Here is a 23971-nt window from a genome sequence, read left to right on the forward strand (position 1 = left end):
ATAGACAACATTAATAACTTGATTTTCACCACAGGAGGCATTTAAGGAAAATCTTTATGTAGAAATATATTAAAAGCAATAAGAAAAAGATACAAAAAATTCCTATACTGAAAGGTGCTCTAAGCGATGTCACGCGTTTTTTAGGCCAAAACATTTTTTGTCACATACAGCAAACATCTCCTCACTATCCACTAGCTGCCTGTCCCCTGAAAACACTGTAAAAAAAAAAAACGCGGTCTCTGCAGACACCCCAGGCTCCAAAAAAACAGCAACAAAAACAAACTGGGCTAACCCGCACCACGAACCATAAACTGTTTGAGCCAATAACCGACAAGAAGGATTTGGGGTTTGGGGGGTTAGTGCGCGGATGAGGAGGGTCTAGCTAGCCTCCGTTTTGTTGAACAATACTTCGAACGTCAACAAGAAGTGACATCACCCAACTTATCGGGATAGGCACCTTGAATATATGCATGGATAAAGAGGTTGTTAAGCACAGTGGCAAACAACGGCTTTCAACTGTGGCTATAATCACTATATAGCAACACCTCTTATACCTTATTGCTCAATAACATCAAGCTTCAATATGAGCATATACTGTCATTCAAAATTAAGTATGGAGTCTATGAGAATGTTTGCAAAAGAAAACTCTTATGCTCACCAAGGCTCAAAATGACAGTAAAACAGTAATATCATGAAATATTATTAGAATTTAAAAACTGTTTTCAATTTGAAAATGGTTAAAAATGTAATTTATTCCTGTGATGGCAAAGCTGAATTTTAGCAGCAATTACATCCGTTTTCAGTTTCACACGATCCTTCAGAAATCATTTTAATATGCTGATTTGACGCTCTAGTAACATTTATAATTATTAAACGTAATATTTTTTAAATCAGGATGCTTAGATGAATAGAAAGTTCAATAGAACATTTTATTTGACAGGAATCTTTTACTGAGACTATTTATCAATGTATCCATATATCCTTGCTGAATAAAAGCATTCATTTCTTTCCTTACTGACCCCAAACTTTTAAATGGCAGTGTATAATTACAACAGCTCAGTAACAAACATCAACATGACAAGCATCAATTGCTGGTCACCTTGGACAGAGATTTGAGGGCACGGACAGCATCTCTTCGATCCTCCAACAGGGTGGATGAAGCCACACGGTCACACAACTTCTGAATCTGAACAGACACACAATAACGGTTGGTAAATGCCTTGTCAGAGTGAAGTTACATTATCCCTACTGAAAATTTAGCTTGAAACCTCACAATGGTAAAAATATCACTATGCAAAGACTATTGGTAACAAACCAAACATCAAATACAGTGTAATTGAACACATTTTACATCAAGGTGCAAGCATAAACACGGTCTGATTTGGAAGTGTCATTTACAAATGTTTTGTAACACTGGCTCATATACATCTAGCAGCTAATCATATTCATATTTATGTGTACAGTTATCAACTACTGATCTGAAAGCATTAACTTATCTAACGTGAGTCATTGACTTGATAAGCAGTTGTTTCTAGCTGCTTATAAATATAATTTTTATTCATTTTTTATTTATTTTCAAATGTGTTTATTTGTTTTTGCAGTAATTAAACTCACTGTTTCTGCTCCAGTCGGCTGTGGGCCTGTTGGTTGCCCCCCCATTACTCCCCTGAGGAAATTCATCTTTCTATGTGTCCGCAGTAGTAATATTTTAGACGTTGATCTACAGACAGATTAAGCGTCAGTTAAACTAGAGATTCCAAAGGACATGAAGAAAGTAAATGTCATTAAAATCAGCAGCTGTCTGATGTTGATCTCTCAACACACCAGCACCCAGCCCGGAACTGACTCGGACGCGCATGCGTAGAGACGTGGCGATACGTGGCTGACCGCAGCGTCAGTGACGGTCTCATAAAGAGACAGTTACAGTCAAACACCATTCTGATTTCTGATTAACTCTAATCTATTATTTCATGTGTGTAGTAGCTTTTCAAATGTTACCAAAAAAAAAAAAAAAAAAAAACCTTATTGGAAGAACTTAGATCTCTTTACCTGACTGTAGTTTTGAAGTTTTGTTAATAATACATTTAGTGACAGAATGTAAATATGGCTTTTTTCACAAAAGTTCTGCTAAACAAAGTTAGTGAAGTTCCTTCATACTTATTCATAATTGTTAACGTTACCCAAAAAATTATAAACATGTAGTTTAAAGACAGTATTTCACCCAATTGCTCCTTTTGTCATCACATTGAAGAAACAATTATACTCTTATTTTGAAATTGTGTTCATCAGTGTTTTGGATTCACCTCTAATTTAGTATAAAAATATAAATTAAAAAAAATCTGTATTAGCCAAAAAATTGTTGGTGTACCTTTGAAAATAGACCCATTTTACATTCCGTTTATAGTTATTTTATTGCTGCTCATTGTACATTTTTACAATCATAAATGTAATTTTTCAAAGAAAACATTCTTTTTTATTATTATTTTCAAGAAAGATATTGATATTTGAAGTACTTGGACTCAGAAAATGGAATTTTATGTATTGTAACACCCAAATAATATTTTATTGTCTTAATGTTTCTAAATTTGACAAATCTGCTATTTGTTACAAAAAGCATGCTGATAATTCTTTCTTTTATGAGTCTAAATAAACAGACTGCAAGTTTTGCAAGATTTTGCACTGCACAGATTTCTGTTTATTGTATGTCAAGTTTAACACATTGAAATCTAATTAAAGTCAAATAACAATACAAAAAAAAATCCCAGTAAAAATAAACACTCAGTTGCAACATATTTTACTCATACAAATATGCAGTCCAAAGAAAATAATTTGGTAACCACCTGCTAATACAAAACCATGTTCATGTTCCACCAAAATAAACTACATCTATAAACAGAGCATCTATAAATGTCACAATAACTGCAAGGAAACCAAAGAAAATATTTTGCATTAGGATTAGAGGGTTAAAAGAATGATTAAATGATATGAACAAAATAAAACAAATCAAAGTCTGATGCATATTTTGGGTTGAAAAGCACAGTTATTTGACCAAGCCCTATGGTGTAATGTCTTCTTTTTTCTCTCTTGTGATCCAAACATTTGAAGTATTTGGCTGATTGAAGTGCTTGAAGTCTAAGTAGAAAGGCCATTGTGGAATTTATTTACACAGTAATTAAAACGTCCCAGGTCCCAAACTCCGAACACATAAGAACTAGGTAGAGTGGATGGGGAAAGCAGGACATATTTGCATACTTTCTTCCAAAATCTTCTAAAAGTAAATGCATCTGCAACCAAAATGTCTTTTTATAGAGAACAAGTTGTCCCCCCAAACACAAACAAATAAAAAGAGAAATGCAATGTCCCTGATGAGGATTGTCCTAGAAATACTGCAAATAGTGCAATCTACCTGACACGGAAGACATTAAACATCAAAAATAGCGCTACATCAAACTGTACTTACAAAATCAGTGCAAATTTTAGACTAACACTGCAAAATGAAAACAGTGCCTACTGTACTTATTGTTCCTCCAATTCATGAAGAACGGTATTCACATGTTCCTCATTATGACCAAGCGAAAATGAGTGTGGATATCAATCAAAAAAAAAAAAAAAAAAAATATATATATATATATGTTTTTTTTTTTTTAAACAAAGAAGAAAATGCCTTCACATCAGAAGGCATAAACTACTAACTGGAAAGAAAAAAAAAATGAACAAAATGTTCAGAAAATGAAGTCTCTTAAAGCTCACGTGTGTCTGGACAAAAAGAGATTTACAGTAAGCATTTTGATAAACAGTTATATTTAAAATGTTATTCATTATTATAATTTCAATAAAAAAAAATGTATGCAAAACTAGTCAGTTTGGGAAAGTGAGAAATACACCAGCCATGTTTCTATGGACCCTGTATAAATCTGTCATGTATTAATTAAAAAAAGAAGAACAATGCCTAGGATGTAAACTAAAACTCATGTCACAAAATGATATTAAAGTTATGAAAACTGGGTGAAAAAAAAATTGAAATTTGATAAAGTGCCTCTGCCTTAAGAAAAACATTCAGCATAAACACCTTTACACTTTACAATTGCTTCTATTGCTGCTCCATTCACTTATTTAGGCAGAACCAGAACATAAAATTCTGTCAAACATGTATATAAAAAAAGACAAACACATAAATAGGAGAGAGGACATCGTCTTGTCTGCACTCTCAGTGTCTTTCAGAACACATAATTAAAGCCTTTCTTTATCTTCTTTCTTGACAGTTCAATACAATTAAATGAAATACTGTTAGTTCACAATTGCGCCTTCATGTAGCCTTTATCTTATTAATGAGCTGATTAGTGTAATTTCCGAAATAATATTAAAATATTTAAAAAAAAAATATCTTTCAATCTGCATATTTTAAACCATGCAACTGGAAGGTAATTAGTATGAAATGTCAAAGAAATTCTAACGGCACTGAACTGACTTGTTTCCCCATCAAGTTTGTAATTTTTACCATTTGATAAATGACAAACCAGAGGATTTGAATCACAATTCCAATTTAAAGTTACTCGTGTGTTTTGAGTCATTAGATTGTTCAAGTTGTTGATCTGTTCCACATGAAACAGCTGACATTCCTAAGGCAAAAATCCAAGTGTACAACATAAGGAGTAAGGAAATAAAAAGTATGTATATGTTTTAACATAGATTTCTCAATATCATAATAAATGAACATTGTACTACATTCGAACTACAAGGGGAGCTCCTTTCAACGCCTCTGAGGAGCAAACCGGCCCTCACTTGAAGCGGTGCCCCTCCCAGAGGCTATGCCTGGTTTTGGTACGGTGGCAACACGTGAAGGTGGGCCTCTGCCATCACGGTCTCGCATCATGCTGCTTCCGGTAATGCCACGCGGCCCTCCTGAACCACGATCAATACGTCTTGGTTCCCGACGATCTTCACCACCTCCACTACGGGTTTCCCTCTCACGCATTGCTCTCGTCTTTTTCTCCTCCACGTTCAAACGTACCTCACCACGGAACATGATTGGCTAATCACAAAATGACATGTGGAGTCAGTTATGAAATTCTCTCTCAATACTATATCTTTACACCTGAAGAAATGTATTACAAAGAAAAGTATAGAGATGTCCGATTTATCAGTACCATTCAGCAATGCCGAAACTAGAGGTTTTTTTTTCCCATTTATCATATTGACTTTTTATGGATATATATATATATATATACAGTTGTGGTCAACAATTATGTCCAAAAGAGACATTTGCACAATATTTGTTTTTAATTACCTTACAAGTTTGATTATGATATTAAATATGTGGAGTTAAACTGGACAGAAGAAAATGCTAAAATTGATTAAGATATTTAACTGACAAAATTGTTTGACATAAAAGGGAAACTACAGCTTATAATGGAATAGGTTTTATTTTACAATGCAAAAAAAAATTCCATATTAAGACAAAAAGCTTACAGGAAATAAAGCATACATTGACCAGTATTGTTTTAGTATAATTGATATACTATTATTGGTTTTGTTTATATTTTGAATTTAATTTTATTTTATGCTTTTATATTATAGTTTCCATTTTAATTTTCAGTTCCAGTAATTTTTTATTGTTGTTTTGAATATGTCTATATAGTTTTATTAAGTTTTTGTTTTCAATTTATTTTAGCAACTACATTTTTTGTATATTTTGTTTCAAGTAATGCATTTTTTTATGGTTTTATTTTAGTTAACGATAATAACCCTGACGTTGACTATAATATAATCAATAACTAATTTCATTTGATTCTTCCTTTTTTGTTTAATTACAGCAGCCAGTCTGAACATTGCTCAATAAGTTTTGCACATTGTGTTATGTGTAATTTCTAATATTTAGGTCCCTTTCATTGCTGCTTGCAGCTTTAATTCAAGTTATACTTTAAGTTTGTGTTCTAACGTTATGCATGTTGTTTGGGATCTTTATTGTGTTAAAAATTACAGTCAATATCAAGACAGATCCTTCATACTTGCCTTGCAGTGCAAAATTAAATTGGAGGTTCCTCACAAATGTATATGACTTAGGAAGTTATTTTGAAGTAGTCAAATATATGCTCAACCTAGTGACAAAACGATCTGTAGTCTTCTTTGACCAGCCAAGAGCTTTACATTCTGGACGGTACTTTGCAATAATTCAATTGAGAAGATTTAACCATTTTGATAATATCCTCCTTGACTGCAGTGGACAGGGCGGGCATACATATACAATTTTACAAGCTCGTCTATATTCACTATAGCATTTAGTTTTTAGTGTTTTATTTAGTTAAATATGGACCATTTATAGGTCATCAGCCAAAACACGAAATTGTGATATCTTATTATGTATAAAATACGTCTTATTGTGACGGACAGAATTATGAAATCAATGCATCCCTTTAAAATAACGCTTTAAATACATTTACTAAAAGACAAATAGCTTTCCTTACTTTGACTCCTAAAATTCTTTGCACCGGCTCAGAATCATCAAAGACAACAAAGCCAAAGTTGGGAATCTTTCCTCCAGTGCTTTTGGTGTTGATCCGTAACTCAACAACATTTCCGAACGCTAGTTTGGAGAGACAAAGAGCAATCAAATGTGCAGATGATTGATTAATAAATACAAGAGAACAAGGATCAATGCAATGGTTACCATGACAATTTAAACAACAAACAAAAACATCTTACTCATGAAGAAGTCTTTGAGTTCAATCTCATCAATGTCATGAGGGAGATTTCCAACAAAGAGCTGATGACTGTCTGGATACCTGACAACCCTTCTGCTGTCCATTTCACTCGACTCTTCTCCCCTTCCTAAGCAACATCCAAGATATTTCATCAGCTTTTGTCATTTATGACTATACAGGGACCAACAACACCAGTCTTTCTTTATCAACAAACAGTAGCATTGCCCAAACAAAACAGCTACAACATATTCACAATGGAAAGGCATACTTACCTTTATTTACAAAGCTGAAATGCGGTTTCCCAGTTTGAGATTCGGAAGATGAGATACCATCTAATGAAAAATAATTTTTTTTTAAATTGTGTAATTTAATCACATCAATCCCTAAATAAAATTATAAAGTTGTATGGAAGCATTGCTTCATTAGTATTATTCTAGATTCATACCAGATCTAGGCCCTCTTGAGGTTACTGAAGGTCTGTCACGGATGCGCTGGTCACGTGGACGGATTGTAGCTGACGACACCTCTGGCTTGGTCTCAACTCTGGGCTGATAACATTAGAAATCAAGACAGCATGCTAATGAAACATGGTTGAAGTAATGCTGGGTCAACAGCATTCTATTTAAATAAGAAAGAAAGATATTAATGTATTCATAGGCTACCTGTGAGTTTGGTGCTTTAACAACATGTGGTTGACCTCCAGAGGATGGAACAGTCCCACAGAGAGGCAAATTTTTGCTGGTCACAGAGGCCCAAGAGGAAGTCTGCCAGAGACATGATCATTTTTACCCCAGCATGACTTATCAGAAATAGTAAAAAATATACTACTAGACATTTGAAGACAAATTGTACTGTGCATTCTTAAATAAATAACGTTAACTATCAAATTATCAAAATACCTATCAATTTTAATGTAAATTACCTACATTTTAGAAATGTCACTAAACGTCAAAATTTACTTTAGGTGGTTCTTGTATGTGAGGTGGTGATTCCATAGGAACAGGAGACGGTGCCTTCTCCTCAAACTCCTCTACAACCTTCTCTTCTGCCTTGAGCTTCGGCTCCTCAATCTTGGGTTCTGGGGCAACCTCAGAATCTAATTCCATAGCTGCTTCCTCATGAGCTTCTTCCACACCATTGTTACAGCTGAAGGTGAAAAAGAGGAGGATAAAAACCATTAGACAACTCTTAAAAATTCAAACAGAGCTTCGATTTACAATTTAAGATATTTACCAAACCATACTGGACTGAGAATCATCAACAGTTATAGTCCAAGTAGGCTTTCATTTTAAGTTCAAAGTGGGTTACCTCACAGGATGGGGTTCATAGCAGTTTGCATTACTGGGGCTGTCCTGGAGGGGTTCGGGCGATGGGTGCCTGTCTTCTGGCTCATCGGTCTCTTCTTCTGACTCTGTCCCAGCAAAACATTTGTTTAGGTAAATCGTTGAAAAAAAGAACTGAATGAGCAAGTACCATCCCCTTGCTTTAAAACATCTTAATTACTCCAGCTCTAAAGGAACCAATTCACAAAATACAGTTGCAAGAGAGGAATTTACCAGTGAAAAGCTCGTAGGTGACTTCTGCAATAGTAATTGAGTCTGTTATGCCAGTCAGAACTCAAGTGTTTTGTGTGGTTGAGTTACGTCTAAAAACCCAGCCTTGACCGTTTACAGTATATTCTTGCCATCCATCCAAAAATAAAGTTCTATCCCGAATGGTATATAGTTACAAACAATTTGAGATGGGTTATAGGGAATGTCCTTGTTAAAGTTTAAAGTATTTGTTTTTTGTAGTGTGCTTAGATTTGGTGTGACTTTTTGTGTATAGGGAAATGCTGCAACAATTTGTGCATTGCTATGGCTACTGTAATAAATGGCAGATTTAAATAATTAAAAGTAAACTTTTAAGGGAAAAAAAAAACACACATTGGGTTTCCATGTTTAATGGGAACTTTCCATAGACATAATGATTTTTATACTTTATAAACCATATATTCTATCCCCTAAACCTACCCATCACAGAAAGCTTTCTGCAGTTTTACATTTCAAAAATCATAATTTTATATAATTTATAAGCTATTTTTCCTCACGAGCACTAAAACATTTCCCCACAAGTATTTGGCATACTGCCATCTTTGTGGAGACATTTTGCCATAGGGTTTACCAGGCCACACACGCGTACACACACACACGTTTGATTTAATATGCATGTATAATTCATAAAATAATAAAAACATTTTCAAGGTTGGACTTGAGGCTAATTTGTTCCTGATGTGGAAAGAGATTTTCATGTAAAATGTTAAGTTTCTGATGTTTGGAATTTTGCAAATATAATTGCTTGTTGCTTGGCAACTACATATCACATCCATCTCAAAACTACACAAAATATTAATAACCACAGACCATTTATCGCACAAAGGTGAATTTTCACTAAATGCAGATAAAGTTCAGAATCAGATTGAGCAAGAATAATAAATGTAGCTGCAATTGGAAATCATTGGGGGCCAAGCAGATTGTAAAAGTGGAAAAAATGACTCCAAGCGTAACGGAGCCAGAGCAGCTTAGCAAAAAACAAAAAACAATTGGGAAGAAATACCAAAGTCAAGACATGTACCGCTAATACTTTTGGATATGAGGGGCTATAGTCTTTTAAAAGATGCTGTAATGTAAGAACTGTATAGATGTAATAATCTTTAATTCTCAACTAACCTTCATCAAGCTCAGCCTCAGAGTCCCCAAAGACCTCATCTTCATATCGGAAGATGTCGTTGTGAACATAAAACTTATTTGCCACAGAACCCTAGACACCAATTAAAAAGAAAAAGACTTTCAGACTAGCTCACCCACTAGCTATATAGGTGAAGTAAATATAATTCATGTCAAATATTCTGACCATAAGTTGATTTCTTAACTTTGTTCTTAGCATCATGGAGAAAAATTAACAGTAGATACTTAATAAACATTGAAATGTATATATATGATGCTGTTTTTTAAATACAGATTAAATGTCTTATGATACAGTGAAAGGTTTCTTGTTGCTTTTTAATACATGTTTTCACACCATTATATTAGGCTTATATTTGTTTCTTCCATTTTCCTAAAGTCACAATGAAATCTAAATGGACAAATCTTATTTTTTATGACATTACTTTATATATTGCGGTACATTTTATATTATAAATTATTTATCCATGCAAATATTTTTTGTATTTTATTTACATGCCCTCCTCCTCTTTTCTCTGATGACATGTGAACTGGATTGAGGGCAGGACGATAACCGCTCCCCTCTGACAACATGTCACTCACATGATATCACCACACAGCAAATGACAATAATGCAATCAATTCCAGATCGCAACAATCAAGTCCCGCCCTTCAATTTTGTATCATTTAAAGAAGCAATTTCACTCAGGTATACGTCAAAACAGTGAAGAAAAGCCAACTTAAAATAAATGTATAGAATGAATCTAGTGTCTGTAACTTATCTGTGAAAACAAACCTGCCTGCCACTTTATCACAAATTCAGGGTCTCTCATGAATAATGTATAAATGAGGTGGTGTGTATAAATGTTACGCTTCTTAACTAATTGAATATGTGACCACTTTTCTTTACATTGGTAAACTTGAGTACATTTTCAAACAAATTTTCTTAAATAATAAATAATAACATAACTTATTTGTTACAGGCGGCTATAAACCATTCAATGCCTTTAAAAATATCTACCACACTTTTTCAAGATTGCTTTTCCAGGAAGAAAATGAACCCACTAAGCTGGAAAACCAGAGAAACAACGTCATGTTAAAGGTGCAGTAAGCGATTTCTGAGAAACGCTATTGAATAGGACTGGGACAGTATGGATTTTTTCTAACCACAGTTAAAAAAATAGAACTTCCAGCGGTATAGCGGTAAACCGCTTTAAATACACACATTTGACAATACATAATTTTCAGGAGAATACATTATGTTCACATTGGAAATGAAACATAAACACCTTTTCCAATATGTCTTAATTACAAAAATTATATTCCATATTTAGGTTTACATAATATAATGTTATTTTTTTATTTAATTATCTATGTTGATTATATGAAAAGTGAACAGCATGAGTAAGATAGGATCGTAAGATGGGACAGACATGATTTAGACCACTTTTTATTAAGTTTTGTTTTGTAAAAAGCCTTTCTTTAAATTGAATTTCATTTTGTATAAATTGTATCTCAATTTTAATTACTGTTTCATCAACCAATTACCTGGAATTAATAAATAAGAAGCAAATAAAGCAGACATATAATCAGGACGTGGAGGCGCTGGTGCGATCTCTGGCATTTCACGTGAACTCAGCGTAGACTACTTGCCTCACAGACATGAGAAATAAATAGAAAGCTTGAAATGTCTACTTTTAAACAAAATTCAAAACGAAATGATAAAATTGTACGGTAGCCTAGTCAGGTAAGGTCAGGTTTGCCGATGTGCATTTTATCTAGGATATTTATTTATTTTTATCCCAGTGTGCCGATCGGAGACGGAGTTCACTGCTGATATTCTGGGGATACAACATAGCCAATAGGCTATACTAGGGACTTTAGCCTTTAAATATCTTTGTTGAATTCTTGATCAGTTTCCTTTCAAGAATAGCCAAGAGCTTTCTAGCCTCGCGGCAGCAGCGCCTTGCATCGCTCATAGACCTTAAAACAATCAGCAGATGGCGGGCGGGTACGATTTTGAAAATTGGTCAAAAAACATTGATGCGGATGGATGGCGCTCCCCAACTCACGAAAGGTCGGATTTGCTCCATCTTTTGATGATACGTTTTGTTTAGAAAACCTTGAATCCATGTAAGACACAATGTCATTAGACATAATCCATGTCATTAGAATCAATGAATCCATGTCATTAGACACAACGTGCACATGTCAGGCCAATGGTTTTTTTTTTACGGTGATGACGGTGACGAGCTCAGACCCGCGGTAGGCGTCACGTGACCGCGGTATTGCGGTAATGTTGTAACCGTCCCAGCCCTACTATTGAATATTCAAATCAACACTGAAATAAACAATTTTCATAGTCCTGGCTGTGTAAACACAAGAAAAAAACAAAGGGGATAGGATTGATCCACTGAGCACCAAAACACTCTTCAGCAATAAGGGGCATTTCCGCTCATGATAGGGGAGGAGAGAAAAACAGTAGAAAGAGAGATGGGTGAGACATTACCAAAGAGGAAAAGTAGAGGAATGTAATTGGAAAAAGAATGGTTACGATCTGGCAAGATCTAGGACTTGCGTTAATACTGGAAAAGCTTTCCAGCACTGGAGAGGTTGCATTGTTTCTGCTCAATACATGTGTAATATTGGTTTTTGCTATTTCACAGAACCAAGATATGCTGTTGAATCACAGCTGATTTGTCCATATTTGCACGAGCTGTCTGATGCACCGACTGCCTGTATTGCATAGCGTGTTTGTTACTTTGGGGGCGGCCAATGAAGGGAGGGGTGCATTTCTTTTGGGTAGGGCTGTGTTTTTTTGGGTGTTGATTTTAAAATATCAACAGTGTTTCTCAGAAATCGCTTACTGCACATTTAATGTCCTGGTGTGGCCGAGTCCAGAATATGTGGGTGTATTATTTGAATAAAGGCTGTTCCACTCATGATCTCTAATCAACTTGATTGAGCTTGAGCTATTCTGCAAAGAAAAATTCCAGTGACCATATGTGCTAATCTGTATCTATTTACACAAATGCTATAATTCCATACCTACTACATATTAACTTGGGGTGAATACCTATACAAATGTTTATTTGTTTTTTACAGCAATACATTTTGAACAAATCTGCAGAAATGTATCTGGAGTAATCAATTGCAAAAAAATCCTTAGGTTTAATGAAAAATTTTCAAGGAGTCAATACCATTTATGGGTACTATATAATGCATTTGATTGTATGTTGACTACATATGGCATGTTATTATTATACACACCTCTGGAGCCAGCACAAATGTCTGTAGGAACTTCCTCATGGGCTGTCCATTATTGGAAAGTTCACCCATTACCTGGACAACCACACCATCACTCAGAGTGGCATGGGCATCCACATGCCGGATTTTTGTGTGGCACTCACTGAATTGCAGGGACATTACCTTCTTATGTATCTCCTACAGATGAGGAAAACAGATGCTGGTGAATATCTTTATAATTTGGATGTTTTCACAGGTTATGCATAAACAAATGACTAACATTAAGACTTACAGCTTGCCCATAGACTGCTTCTGAAAGCTTTCCATTCGAATCTAGTCCACCATGGACATAGGATGAGTTTCGTCCATAAAATCTGAATTATGTGAGTTTTGAATAATTTTAATTTTCAGATAAAAATGTCATGACATATGAGGTGATGAAATTATAATTCTTATGGAGCATACCTGTGCAGAAAGTCTGGTGCTTTATTGAGAAGTGTGTAATACTGTCTCACAAACTCCCGCCCTACCAGCAGGGGACTGGGCTTCTCCATCACCATTTCTTTGCTAAAAAAGTCAGAATCTGAAGAGGGAAAACATATCGTTATTAATAATGGCTAATCATCATCAAACATTTTTACAGACTCGGGCTCCAAATAGATTACAAAACAAGACAATAGATACAATAAACTAATAATAACAATAAAGAAAAAAATAAAACCCTAAAATCATTCAAAAGTGTTTTATTTATTTATCATCATTTGTACTGTCATTAACATTCCAAGAATGCTTTAAATGTATCTCATGTAATTTATTATAATGATGCTTACATGAGGGCTGTATACAATTCGTTAAAGAAATAACAAAGAAATCTTTCAACTTTACTCTTTGACATCTGTCAATAATGCCACAATCAACATTATCTATACTAAATAATAATAATTAAAAGATGAATATTAAGATAACATCTCTGATCGATTTCTGTTAGACTAGAGAGAAATGAAGCAGGTCGAAATTGACTGAAATGGTTTAGGGTTTTATATATTTGAGACACTTACCTTTTCTGGGATTTATTTGATTTATCTACGTGATTAAATAAGAATAATTATTAAGTCGTATCATATAATTATAACAGTTGTGTGTGTATGTCAGCGCCAGCTGCTTGAAATCACAGAGAGAAAAAATCCATCTATGCTGTGTTATTAATGGAAATGCTGCTGTTTGGATCCTTATTGTCTAACCCCTGCGATCTGGGACAAGAACCCCCGTCACACTGGCAACAGCCAATCAGCTTCTTACACTCGACAGCACAATTATGACGTTCTAACAACGCATTCCTCCGACCCCTGTCAACAACGCTATAATCGACACGATTTGTCTTAAAAATAAATAGTCTTCGATGGCTATATGAGAACAGGGTTTTAAGAGTTCATCATAAGACTTTACTGACCCATTTCATCGAGGATATGACAATTCTACGCACTACGTAGCATTTCCTTGTGTTACAAGTATTATTGTCCGACTCATTTGATTTTTAAATTCACTGACACGATCCCATTTTGGCTGTTGTTTTTATTTGTTAATAACTGTATATACAGTGATATTTATAAATAATTTTAAAATATAAAGTTAATATATTTTGTGTGGGGTGTTATGGCTGAATATGATAGTTGAAACGCATCGCTTATATCGGTATATTTTAAAAGAAACACAAAGCGTCATCAGAGAGAAATGGGAGACTAGACTGCAAATATCACTATTAAATAAATCGTCCTATAGGGGGCACTTGACGGCTCAGAATGCAGGATATTCCAGTGAGGCATATTCAGATCTTAGGAGTTGTTTTGTCTTGTTAGATACATTTCTACTCAGAAGTATAATAAATTAACTCAGTTTATTCCAAAGAAAATTGCCTGACCCGCTCATGAGATTCGCACACGTAATTCTCTCTCTCTCTCTCTCTCTCTCTCTCTCTCTCTAACTCTCCCTTTTTGGGTGCGTATAAATAATCCCAATCTAGTAAACGGTAAGAAAAGTAACAACTATCATGTGACAAAACCGTGCACGTGTGGCTTCAGCATTTTTGTGGACAATAATTCTGTCAGTTATAATTTTTTAAATATTGTCTTGAAATAAAAATACTGAGGAAATGTGTTAGAAGAAATAGAAGAACTGAAAATTGATCCATCTGACCAATTAGAGACAACAGTCTTGCTGTTAAGCCCCTCCCATTTCAGCTCCTTTTTTATCAAGCGCTTTCTACTCGTTCTATTTCTATTAGGTATAGGTAGGCAGTCAGACCATTTCAAGCAGCAAATCACTCTTTGTAAACTTGATTAATCAGTCCTAAAAATAATATTTTCTACTGTTTATGAAACGTGTTTTAGACAAAAGCTGGAAGACGTTAATCTCGAGTCAATCGGTTCAGGTTGCTTAGCTTATTTTAAAAATCGTACGAGTACGAATTAAAGATTGTACGAGACAGAAATGCTGGTTATCTAGTGTTATTCGTGTATGCACCACATTTATTTCCATAGGAAGAGAGCTGATTCGTTGTCTTATAATAACTGCTAAGCAATGGCTGGAACAGTAAGTCTAGAGCTAGACCTCGTCTTTCTGAAGGGACTAGGGTACCTTCACTCCAAGAGCAAAGACTCAGCAGAGAAACTTAAGGCCCTGTTGGATGAGTCTTTAGCCAGGGGCAGTGACTCCATCTATAGGACATCACTGAAGGTGATCAAAATCTCAGGTATTTTTATGTTTGGAATTTAATTGTTAGATGTTTTAATTTGTGTCTCATTTTCCATTCATTAGGAGGCCGAAGTGAGCAAAGTGTTATTACCAAAAATGACTAAACAAGACTCTAAATCCTCCTCCAATTCATCATCATCATCATCATCCATCACCAGCAGCAGCAGCAGTAAATCAAGTAGCTCAGAGAAGACCAAAAAAGAGAGCGAGAAAAGATCTTTGGAAAAGGTTTTTTTTGCACTATTCTTTTTTATTGTAAATATGATATAACTTGACAAGCTCAAACTAATAAAATATCATATGATATTTAGATTAGGGTTGATCCTGGAGAAGGAGCGGAGCCACCTAAGAAACCTCGTGTGGAAAAGCAGGACAGTCATCCTGCTCCGATTGCTTTTCAAACCAAGGACATTCCCATCCCAGATTTCACAGACATTGATGAAACCAACGCTGATGACTTTGCTATGGAAATGGGTCTTGCTTGTGTGGTTTGTCGGTGAGTAATGTAGAATATCACACCGGCCTAAACTAAGACATGGTTACCAGAAGGTTACTGGTTTGGACCCCACAAGGATCATGATTTATCACCAGTGTGACACGGATGCCAGGTTTCACAGACAAGGTTTAAGCTAGTCCAAGACTAAAATGCATGTTTGAGTTGTTTTAACTGAAAGCATCTTGCACTGATATATCTTCAAATATGTCAGTGCCATTGTTTTGTGTCAAGATACACATCAGTAATGTTTTTTTCTAAGGCACGTTTAAAAAGAAAAGCTAGTTAAATGTCTTAATTTAACTAAGGCCTTATTAATCCTGGCTTAATCTACGCCCTGTCTGTGAAACCGGGTCTTAAACTAGCTACTCCTGCTTAACTGAGCCTTTGAAGTCATTTTGGATGAAAGATGTTAAATGACCACTTACTTTCTTACTATAAATAAATAAATGCATTTCAAAATAAATGCAAAAAATTTACTAAAACCAAAACCAAACGGCAACCTGCCTGTCTCTCTCTTGAAACCAACACGGAAGTGACTTAAACTGCAATTCATCGACTTGCCGCTAGCGATGCTGGATGCAAAAGGGAGTCAATCCCATATATCCCCATGTTAAAATGCCCAACTTGACAGCAGAAAAAAATGTGTTTACAGCCTGGTGCAAAAAGTGGTTTTGGTCTGTATAGCTAAATTTGCCCTTCATGAGAACTGTGAGGGGGGTGAATTTTTTTATAACTCCTCCGTTTAAATTATATTAAGCCCTAAAGTTCTGCCTAATTAAGGGTGTGGCCACTTGAGTAGATTGCCGCTGCTACTACTAGCCGTTTGGCTGCTGTCTGTTAGCGTCACATCACCTCAGCTAATCCCGCCTTTTTGCCCATTTTCGTTTATCCGGGTACAGTCATGTGAAAAAGAAAGTACACCTTTAAACTATTTGGTTTTATGTATCACAGGACATAAAAAAATCATCTGATCCTTGGCAGGTATCAAAATTAGCTAAATACAACCCCAGTTGAACAACAATACATGACATATGACACTGTGTCTTCGTTTATTTAACAAAAACTAGGCCGTAATGTGTGACAAACTAAGTACACACTTACTGCTTCCATAGGAATTAAGAGGGTAAGTAAGTAGTAGTCAGGCGCTGCTAATCAGATGTCTTTGATTAATTGATCATCAGCAAAAGCGTGATCACCTATATAAAAGCAGAATTTTTGGGAGTTTGCTGTTCTAGAGCATTCAGATGTGTGTTAACAATGCCAAGGCGGAAAGACATCAGCAATGATCCAAACAATTTTAAGTCCATCATTCTACAGCATGAAAGATTCATTATTCTCAACGATGGGAGAGACTGATAAAGTCATATAGAAAATTATTACTTCAAGTTATTGCTGCTAAAGGAGGTTCTACATGCTATTAAATCATAGAGTGAACTTAGTTTGTCACACATGATATCTCCATTTTGGCTTTATTTTTGTTAAATAAATAATCCCATGATATAATGGCATGTGTTGTTCTTCATCTGAGGTTGAATTTCCTTAATTTTAAAGGGGCTATGTGTAGTTTTTAGCGGCCTCTAACGGTGAGGTTTCAGATTGCAACCAATTTTTACATGAGCGCTCGTGTGCGTGCTCGAACTCAAGAGCGAGCACTCATGGTACCGGCCACACACACCGGAGAAAGCATCACAATAGGGATGAAAGCCAACTCCAGGTCTGTTTTTATACCTAAATATATACCTATACCTAAAACAAAGCGGAGGTTTTTCCATAATTCAAACGCTCTGCCGATGTTGATCCGTGTTTTCGTCCGAAGTTGATCCGATTCACGTTTGGCCTGACGAGCTTCAGCAGGTTTATATTTATGTGGAGTTTGTGTTGGAGTCTGTGTTGTGCTGGAGGTCGTTTTTTGGTGTTATCAGACTCCATGTAGTTAATTGCAGTGCTGTCGCATAGACTGTATATAAAAAGGAGAGAGGCTCGGGAGCACGCATGCACGTCACATCCGATGGATTTCACGGTAAATCCGACACGGAGCCTTCACATAGAAATAGGAATACTGGCCTTCAGAGGTAATAGCAAAACCCGACAAGTGGATCATTGTAATGTGTGATTACAACCCCTTCACACTAGGGCTGTCGCGGTGAAGGAATTTCCCTTGCGGTAATTTTGAGTGGCTCAATAGCGCGATATGCGGTTTTACCGCCATTTATTTACTTATATTTATTTGCTGCTATATAAATGCGTGTTATGATGTGGTCAGCATACACAAAAACAATGTAACCAATGTACAAATATTTGTACAAATAAAAATAAATATTTCGCTTTGCTTGGAAAAGGCAACCTTTGCACGAATATACATGACTTGACTTCAAAGACAGACGCAGGTAATCGCACACGCTCAGTCGATCACATTCACTGTCTGTTTAGGCTTAAGTCCAAATCCATGAATCCTCTGTACAAATCACCATGATAAACAGTCTTGTTATCATTATTAACTTATTTAACATTCAATACACATGGTACGAAGTACGAACTACGAAGGGTGCCCTTATGAAAAAAGAAAACGCGGTTCGCTGTTGCTGCGGTTACTTGCATTCCTCTGCGGTTGGCCTGTCAGTAGCGCGGTACTGCAATATTGCGGTTATCGCGACAGCCCTACTTCAGACACAGGCAATAAAAAAAGGATTCATTTTAGAAGAAAAGCTACATATAGCACCTTTAATACCTGATGTTTTTTTTGTTGTTGTTGTTTTTTAAACTATGATCTGATACGTAATACCATAGAATTCAAAAGGGTGTAGCCTACTTTCTTTTTCACATGACTGTATGTGTGAAATTAATCCAGCTTTCTTTTCTCTCAGGCAAATGACGGTCACTTCTGGCAATCAACTAGTGGAGTGTCAAGAGTGTCATAATCTGTATCATCAGGAGTGTCACAAACCTCAAGTTACTGACAAGGATGTTAATGACCCACGGCTAGTGTGGTACTGTGCTCGTTGCACCAGGCAAATGAAACGAATGGTGAGAATTGTATGACAATAAGTTATGACAATAAGAAATTGTATATAGTACACTGAAAAACTTTGGTGTAGAATTTTTTTTCATTCAGAAATTGCTAATACATTTCACAAAGAAACAGCAAGTAATATTGAATTAACTTGAGATTTTGAAGTAGAAAGACTGAAGTAGTATTTTCTTGTAAAACAAGCTCCAGTAATATATGTCGAAAAATATTTTTTTACAGTGTAGTGGGAACACTCAATGTGATGTTTTTTTTTTAATGTCTCAGGCCCAAAAGACTCAGAAGCCTCCTCAGAAACCAGCTCCTGCTTTGACAACAGCTGTACCTATGTTGAAAGATCCACTAGTGAAGAAAGCTGAACTAAAGCCTAAACCTGAAACAACTGGTTCATTCCAGGCCTTTAAGAGAACAGAGGTGAAGGTGAGTGTATTCACACCAGTAGAGATTATAGACCAGGGGTCTCAAACTCAAAGTACCTGTGTCAATAGGGAATGTGAAGGTGAAGTCACGCATAATGTTGCATTATGGGTCCGCCGCCATACTTACAGGATCGCGCCCTTTCCCGCTGTATTTGAATTTGTGTGTTTGAGGCTGTGTTTGGATTTTCTGTCGAGATTTTAATAAATGTCGATATGGTTGGTCAGTGCTGCTCGATCAAGAACTGCCATAGCAGGTCACACGATTGCTCAGGGAGGAAACTGAACAACGGAATACGTTTTTTGAGCTTTCCTTCTTGGAAAAAAAAATAAAGGGAAGCAGGTCGAGGAGCTGACGAGAAGACGCTGGATCGCATTCATAATTTCATATGTTTTTTGTGTAAAAAGTTAAGTTGTAAAGTAACTAACTAGAGCTGTCAGATAAATGTAGTTAAGTAAAAAGTACAGTATTTCTCCCTGAGATGTAGTGGATTAGATCTGCTAAAGAAGATGCATGTAAATAAAATACTCACGTAAAGTACAAGTACTTTAATTTTTTACTACAGTACTTTCAATGTACTTAGTTACTGTCCTCCACTGCATACTACATTTGTTAAAAGTTGTACAAAGCAAGAGGTTGTGTATTGTATATTCCTTAATGACTAGTAGGATAGTTGATGAATGATGTTGAATTTGTGGTTCATGTTAGCAGATGATAAAGCCAGGCCACATTGCATGAATCAAATTATATTTATTTTGTTTTCAATGAACAATTTGCTTGGATATTCTGTTCATCTTTTTACATGCCTGTTTAAAATGTAACTGCTTAATAAATAAAGTAACAGTCTTGGGCTGCTAAATCATATGGATAAATGTTGTTTATCACGGACAGTTTGTCCAAATAAGGTTTTTGGGCAGTGGCATTTAGTTTCTTCCAGTAGGGTCCCTTCTCTTTTTCTTTCAACTTCTCCATTTATTCTGTTCTTCTTCAATTTTACCTCGTTTTAGCTAAACACACCCACTATTAAATGTCATAGCAATGGCCAGCGATAAGGTAAACAGAGATTGTGCCTGTAAATATGTCCAACGTCCTATAATGCAACACTGCGTGACGTACCTTCACATTCCCTATTGAACAGTTAAAGGGCTAGGCCCATAGACAGTAAAAGAAATGGACACAGCGACCCCCTTGATTTCAACGGAGAAAACTGAAGCCCTTTTAGAGCACTCACTTCCTGATGGCTGAGCGTACTGCGCTGGCTCAAACTGAGCTTGACGACGTAGATGGGACGTGAGCAACCTGTCTGACAGTTGTAAGTCTTCTAGTAGCTGTGCCAAGACAAATCTTCTGAATCACCTAATTATTTCCAATTCCACAAAAACGTTGTTGAAACATTTTGTCCCGTTGCTTTTATGGACTCTCTATCTATGGGCTTCTCCCTTGACTTTATGCCTCCTTGTCCCCCCGATTGCCTCATAGACAGTAAAAGATTGCCTGCGAGATTCTCCTCCTGTCTATACGGTAATTACTCTACGGTGTGACAGAGAGTCGCGTGGTTATGACGCAATTGTTAGCCTATTTTTACAAAAACGGCTTCTACGGGGCCATAACGCAAGATACAAAGTAATGGAGCCTTTTATACATTGTCGTGTTCCTTTAGAAATAAATAATGGACAAGTGAAGTCATTGGACGCCTCAGATGTAAAGTTATTCGCTGTCAAAGTGACGCCAAAATGAATGGGAGTCAATGGAATGCTAACAGCAGGTGATGGTCTGCAACAATGGCGGCTCCCGCGAGGCTTCAGTTTCTGCCTGATGGTTAGGCCTAGTTCACAAAAAATGAAAGAAGAAAAAATGTCATCAATTACTCACCCTCATGTCATTCCAACTCTGTAAGACTTTCATTCATTTTCGAAACACAAATGAAGATACTTTAAATTAGGGATTTGCTCGAATTTTACTTGTTTTTACTTTTTTTCGCAGTTATAATTAAATGCACTGGGTGGCGCTGTGGAGCGTGTTTAATAAGTGGATTGTATTTGATCACATAATGTCGTCGTCTGCCTCGCGAAGTTTGGAATTACTTAGATGAAAATGATATTACAAAATGGAATTTCTTTTAATCAAATGTATTAATGAAACTTGAGTTATCATAATATTACCACCAAAATAAGAAATCGCATGAAATCCAAACACCAGTCGACTGAGGAAGCAGCTGTCCATGTTCAGCTGTAGCCCGAGGGAATCGTGATCCGAGATGATATCTTCTGGTAGCAAAATTATTTTGTGACATATGCTACCTTTAAGTTTAGTTGAGGGAGACCGAAAACGCAAAGTACTGTTAGTAACTTCACTTAGCACACTGTGTCTCTGCAATGTCTGTAGGCGCAGCGCGTATAAAGACGATCATGCTGACTTGACTGCAAATACACTGTACGATAACTGCGCAGTCTGCTTTATTAGCGTTTTTTTTTTTCGTTCGCGCTGCTTGAGCTTAAATACTTTTGTTCTTTATATTTTTTGTTTGCATGTATTGTTTAATGTTTTCAACTAAAATAAAACCTTAAGATGTATAGTAAGCTGTGTATATTGCCTAATCATAAGCTTGTTCAATAATGGTGACAAAAACTTTTAAAAAAAACAACTTAAACTTAAAAAATAACGTCTTTCTCGTTAAATGACATTTAAATAAACAAATATTCGGATTTTATGAGCCCGAATATTCGAATACAATATTTTTGAAAATGCCCATCCATAGGCTACTTTAAATGAAATCTGAGAGCTTTCTGTCCCTCTCTTGACAGCTACGCAACTACCAGTTTGTTGCTTCAAACAGTTCATTAAAAGATCGTAAAACTAATCTGTATAAATCAAGCTGCTTAATCTTGATCTTAAAGAGACTCGAATGCTTTATATGATGAACAGATTGAATTTAGACTTTTCACATATAAACATTCATCAGCGAACATAAGTGCTCAACCTGCGTAACGCACAAGAATGAACCTTATTGGTTCTCGCAAACATGCTTGAGCTTCTGTTTACCATAACTGTGTGTGTTGATGAATGTTTATATGTGAATAAAAGCCTAAAATTCAATCTGTTCATCATACGAATTTGTTTTATGATCTCTTTTTTTGAAGCATCAAAGTGGTAGTTGCCTGAACTGTCAATGGAGGGACAGAAATCTCTCAGATATCATTAAAATATAATTTGTGTTTTGAAGATGAATGAAACTTTCATTCTTTCAAACTTTCAGAAAGTTTTACAGGTTTGGAACAACATGAGGGTGAGTAAATGGTGACAGAATTTTCATTTTTGGGTGAACTATCCCTTTAAAGTCTAAGAAAAATCACAAGCTGGCTTTAATGTAACGGTCAGTAATTATTTAAATATAAAAGAGCTAAAATAAAATACTGGATAAATCTACTGTCCCAAATGGCACACTATACACTGACTATACTTTGCACTCTACCATTTAGCCTAATACATGAACTTTATAGGGTTATTTTGTTATCGAACATCAATAGGCCATTGATAGGTCTGATAGCCCCTCACCCTTCTGTATGTAAGGACAGTTGTGCATGGAGTATCTATCATTACACTGTGTTCTGTTTTTTTCTATGTTAATTAAGTGAATCATTCGGGTATTTGATGTGGACTTTTTTTTTCTTTTTGGAATTTTCAGTGTGAAAACATCCAGTTTTCTAGTTTTATTTATATACTGTGAGAAAGGCATGAGATCAAAAAGAGATCAGTACTCAAATGTATAATGTCCTTTATGACGTCTCATGAAGTTTTTTTTTCTTTTATTTCCTCCTTCTGTCCAGGCGCCTGCGGCATCAGGAAACGCCTCCGGCAGTAGCTCATCTTTGCCCCAAGGCCTTACAGGATGGGCTGCCTTTACCAAGACCTCAAATGTAGGACCTTCCAGTACCAAGTTGAGCACCAATCAGCCAGGTAGCAGTAAATCAACCCCACCTCCCTCAGGCTCTAAACCTGTGGGGCTCTCTGCACTGGCCAATGTTAAGCCAGGTCTGGCTAATAAACCTTCCGTAGGCAGCGGTGGTGGAAGTGGTAATGGGAACAATGGCTCCAGCACGGTACCTTTGAAACCACCCCCTCCACTCACACTTGGCAAGCAAGTGTTGAGCCGTTCAGCCAGTGGAGATAGCTTGGGAAAAATGACTGTGACTGGATCTTTGTCACCTGGGGCGTCACCCTCTAGCAGCCTGGGAGGCGGCGGTGGGTCTGGAGGCAATGGAGGGGGCAACGGGGGCAATAGTGGTGGCAGTAGCGGCAACAACAACAACACCAGCAATGGAGCAAAAGCCTCAGCTGATGGCAAGACGCCCACTTCCCAGGAGTCTCAGCTCAATGCTATGAAACGCCTGCAGATGGTGAAAAAGAAAGCAGCACAGAAGAAACTGAAGAAATGAGTAGGATGAAGCCAGACTATTATGTTAAACAGCAATTCAAATCCGATTTTTCAAATCATATATTTGAATGTTACTGGTCTTTCTGAAGCGGTTTGGTTTGAAGATGTGCCTCATTCTTTCTAAACCATTCACATTATTGAAAACAAGCTGCTCATTTGAAAGTGTTCAATAAATAACACCTTTTTTTTTTTACAAAA

The 23971-nt window shown here is 36.1% G+C and overlaps 3 protein-coding genes across 9 annotated transcripts in view; 1 reads left to right on the top strand and 2 right to left on the bottom strand.

Annotated features, from left to right (window-relative positions):
* The window catches only part of uso1 (USO1 vesicle transport factor), a 34209-nt gene extending 32325 nt beyond the window's left edge, over window positions 1–1884 (bottom strand). For 3 of the 6 annotated variants that reach the window (XM_077232333.1, XM_077232332.1, XM_077232331.1), the window contains exons 1-2: window positions 1615–1860; window positions 1100–1186 (exon numbers count right to left, since the gene is read on the bottom strand). In XM_077232333.1, coding sequence (XP_077088448.1) covers window positions 1100–1186; window positions 1615–1680 — 153 coding nt within the window. In that variant the 5' untranslated portion in view covers window positions 1681–1860. Of the gene's footprint in view, window positions 1–1099; window positions 1187–1614 lie in introns of all 6 variants that reach the window. The other 3 variants (XM_077232334.1, XM_077232336.1, XM_077232335.1) reach the window with 2 other exon arrangements.
* Window positions 1885–3784: 1900 nt separating this feature from the next.
* g3bp2a (G3BP stress granule assembly factor 2a) lies at window positions 3785–14148 on the bottom strand. Of its 2 annotated transcripts, none has more exons than XM_077232304.1 (13): window positions 13708–14148; window positions 13115–13232; window positions 12942–13023; window positions 12674–12847; window positions 9410–9500; window positions 8010–8112; window positions 7661–7847; window positions 7364–7465; window positions 7147–7249; window positions 6974–7033; window positions 6703–6828; window positions 6465–6583; window positions 3785–5032 (listed from the first exon to the last, which is right to left on the bottom strand). In XM_077232304.1, exons 2-13 carry the CDS (start codon window positions 13207–13209, stop codon window positions 4751–4753), a joined length of 1524 nt encoding a protein of 507 aa, XP_077088419.1. In that variant the 5' UTR covers window positions 13210–13232; window positions 13708–14148; the 3' UTR covers window positions 3785–4750. The 2 variants fall into 2 exon arrangements, with proteins under 2 accessions (XP_077088419.1, XP_077088418.1); XM_077232303.1 differs by having other exon boundaries at window positions 14100–14146.
* A 751-nt stretch (window positions 14149–14899) lies between these two features.
* ints12 (integrator complex subunit 12) lies at window positions 14900–23971 on the top strand. Its single transcript, XM_077232305.1, has 6 exons — window positions 14900–15382; window positions 15464–15628; window positions 15712–15896; window positions 18761–18920; window positions 19189–19341; window positions 23166–23971. Exons 1-6 carry the CDS (start codon window positions 15227–15229, stop codon window positions 23772–23774), a joined length of 1428 nt encoding a protein of 475 aa, XP_077088420.1. The 5' UTR covers window positions 14900–15226; the 3' UTR covers window positions 23775–23971.

This window comes from Siphateles boraxobius, unplaced genomic scaffold (assembly GCF_051911475.1).
Source record: "Siphateles boraxobius isolate OS27281-9 unplaced genomic scaffold, OSU_SipBor_1 17, whole genome shotgun sequence".
NCBI lineage: Eukaryota > Metazoa > Chordata > Actinopteri > Cypriniformes > Leuciscidae > Siphateles > Siphateles boraxobius.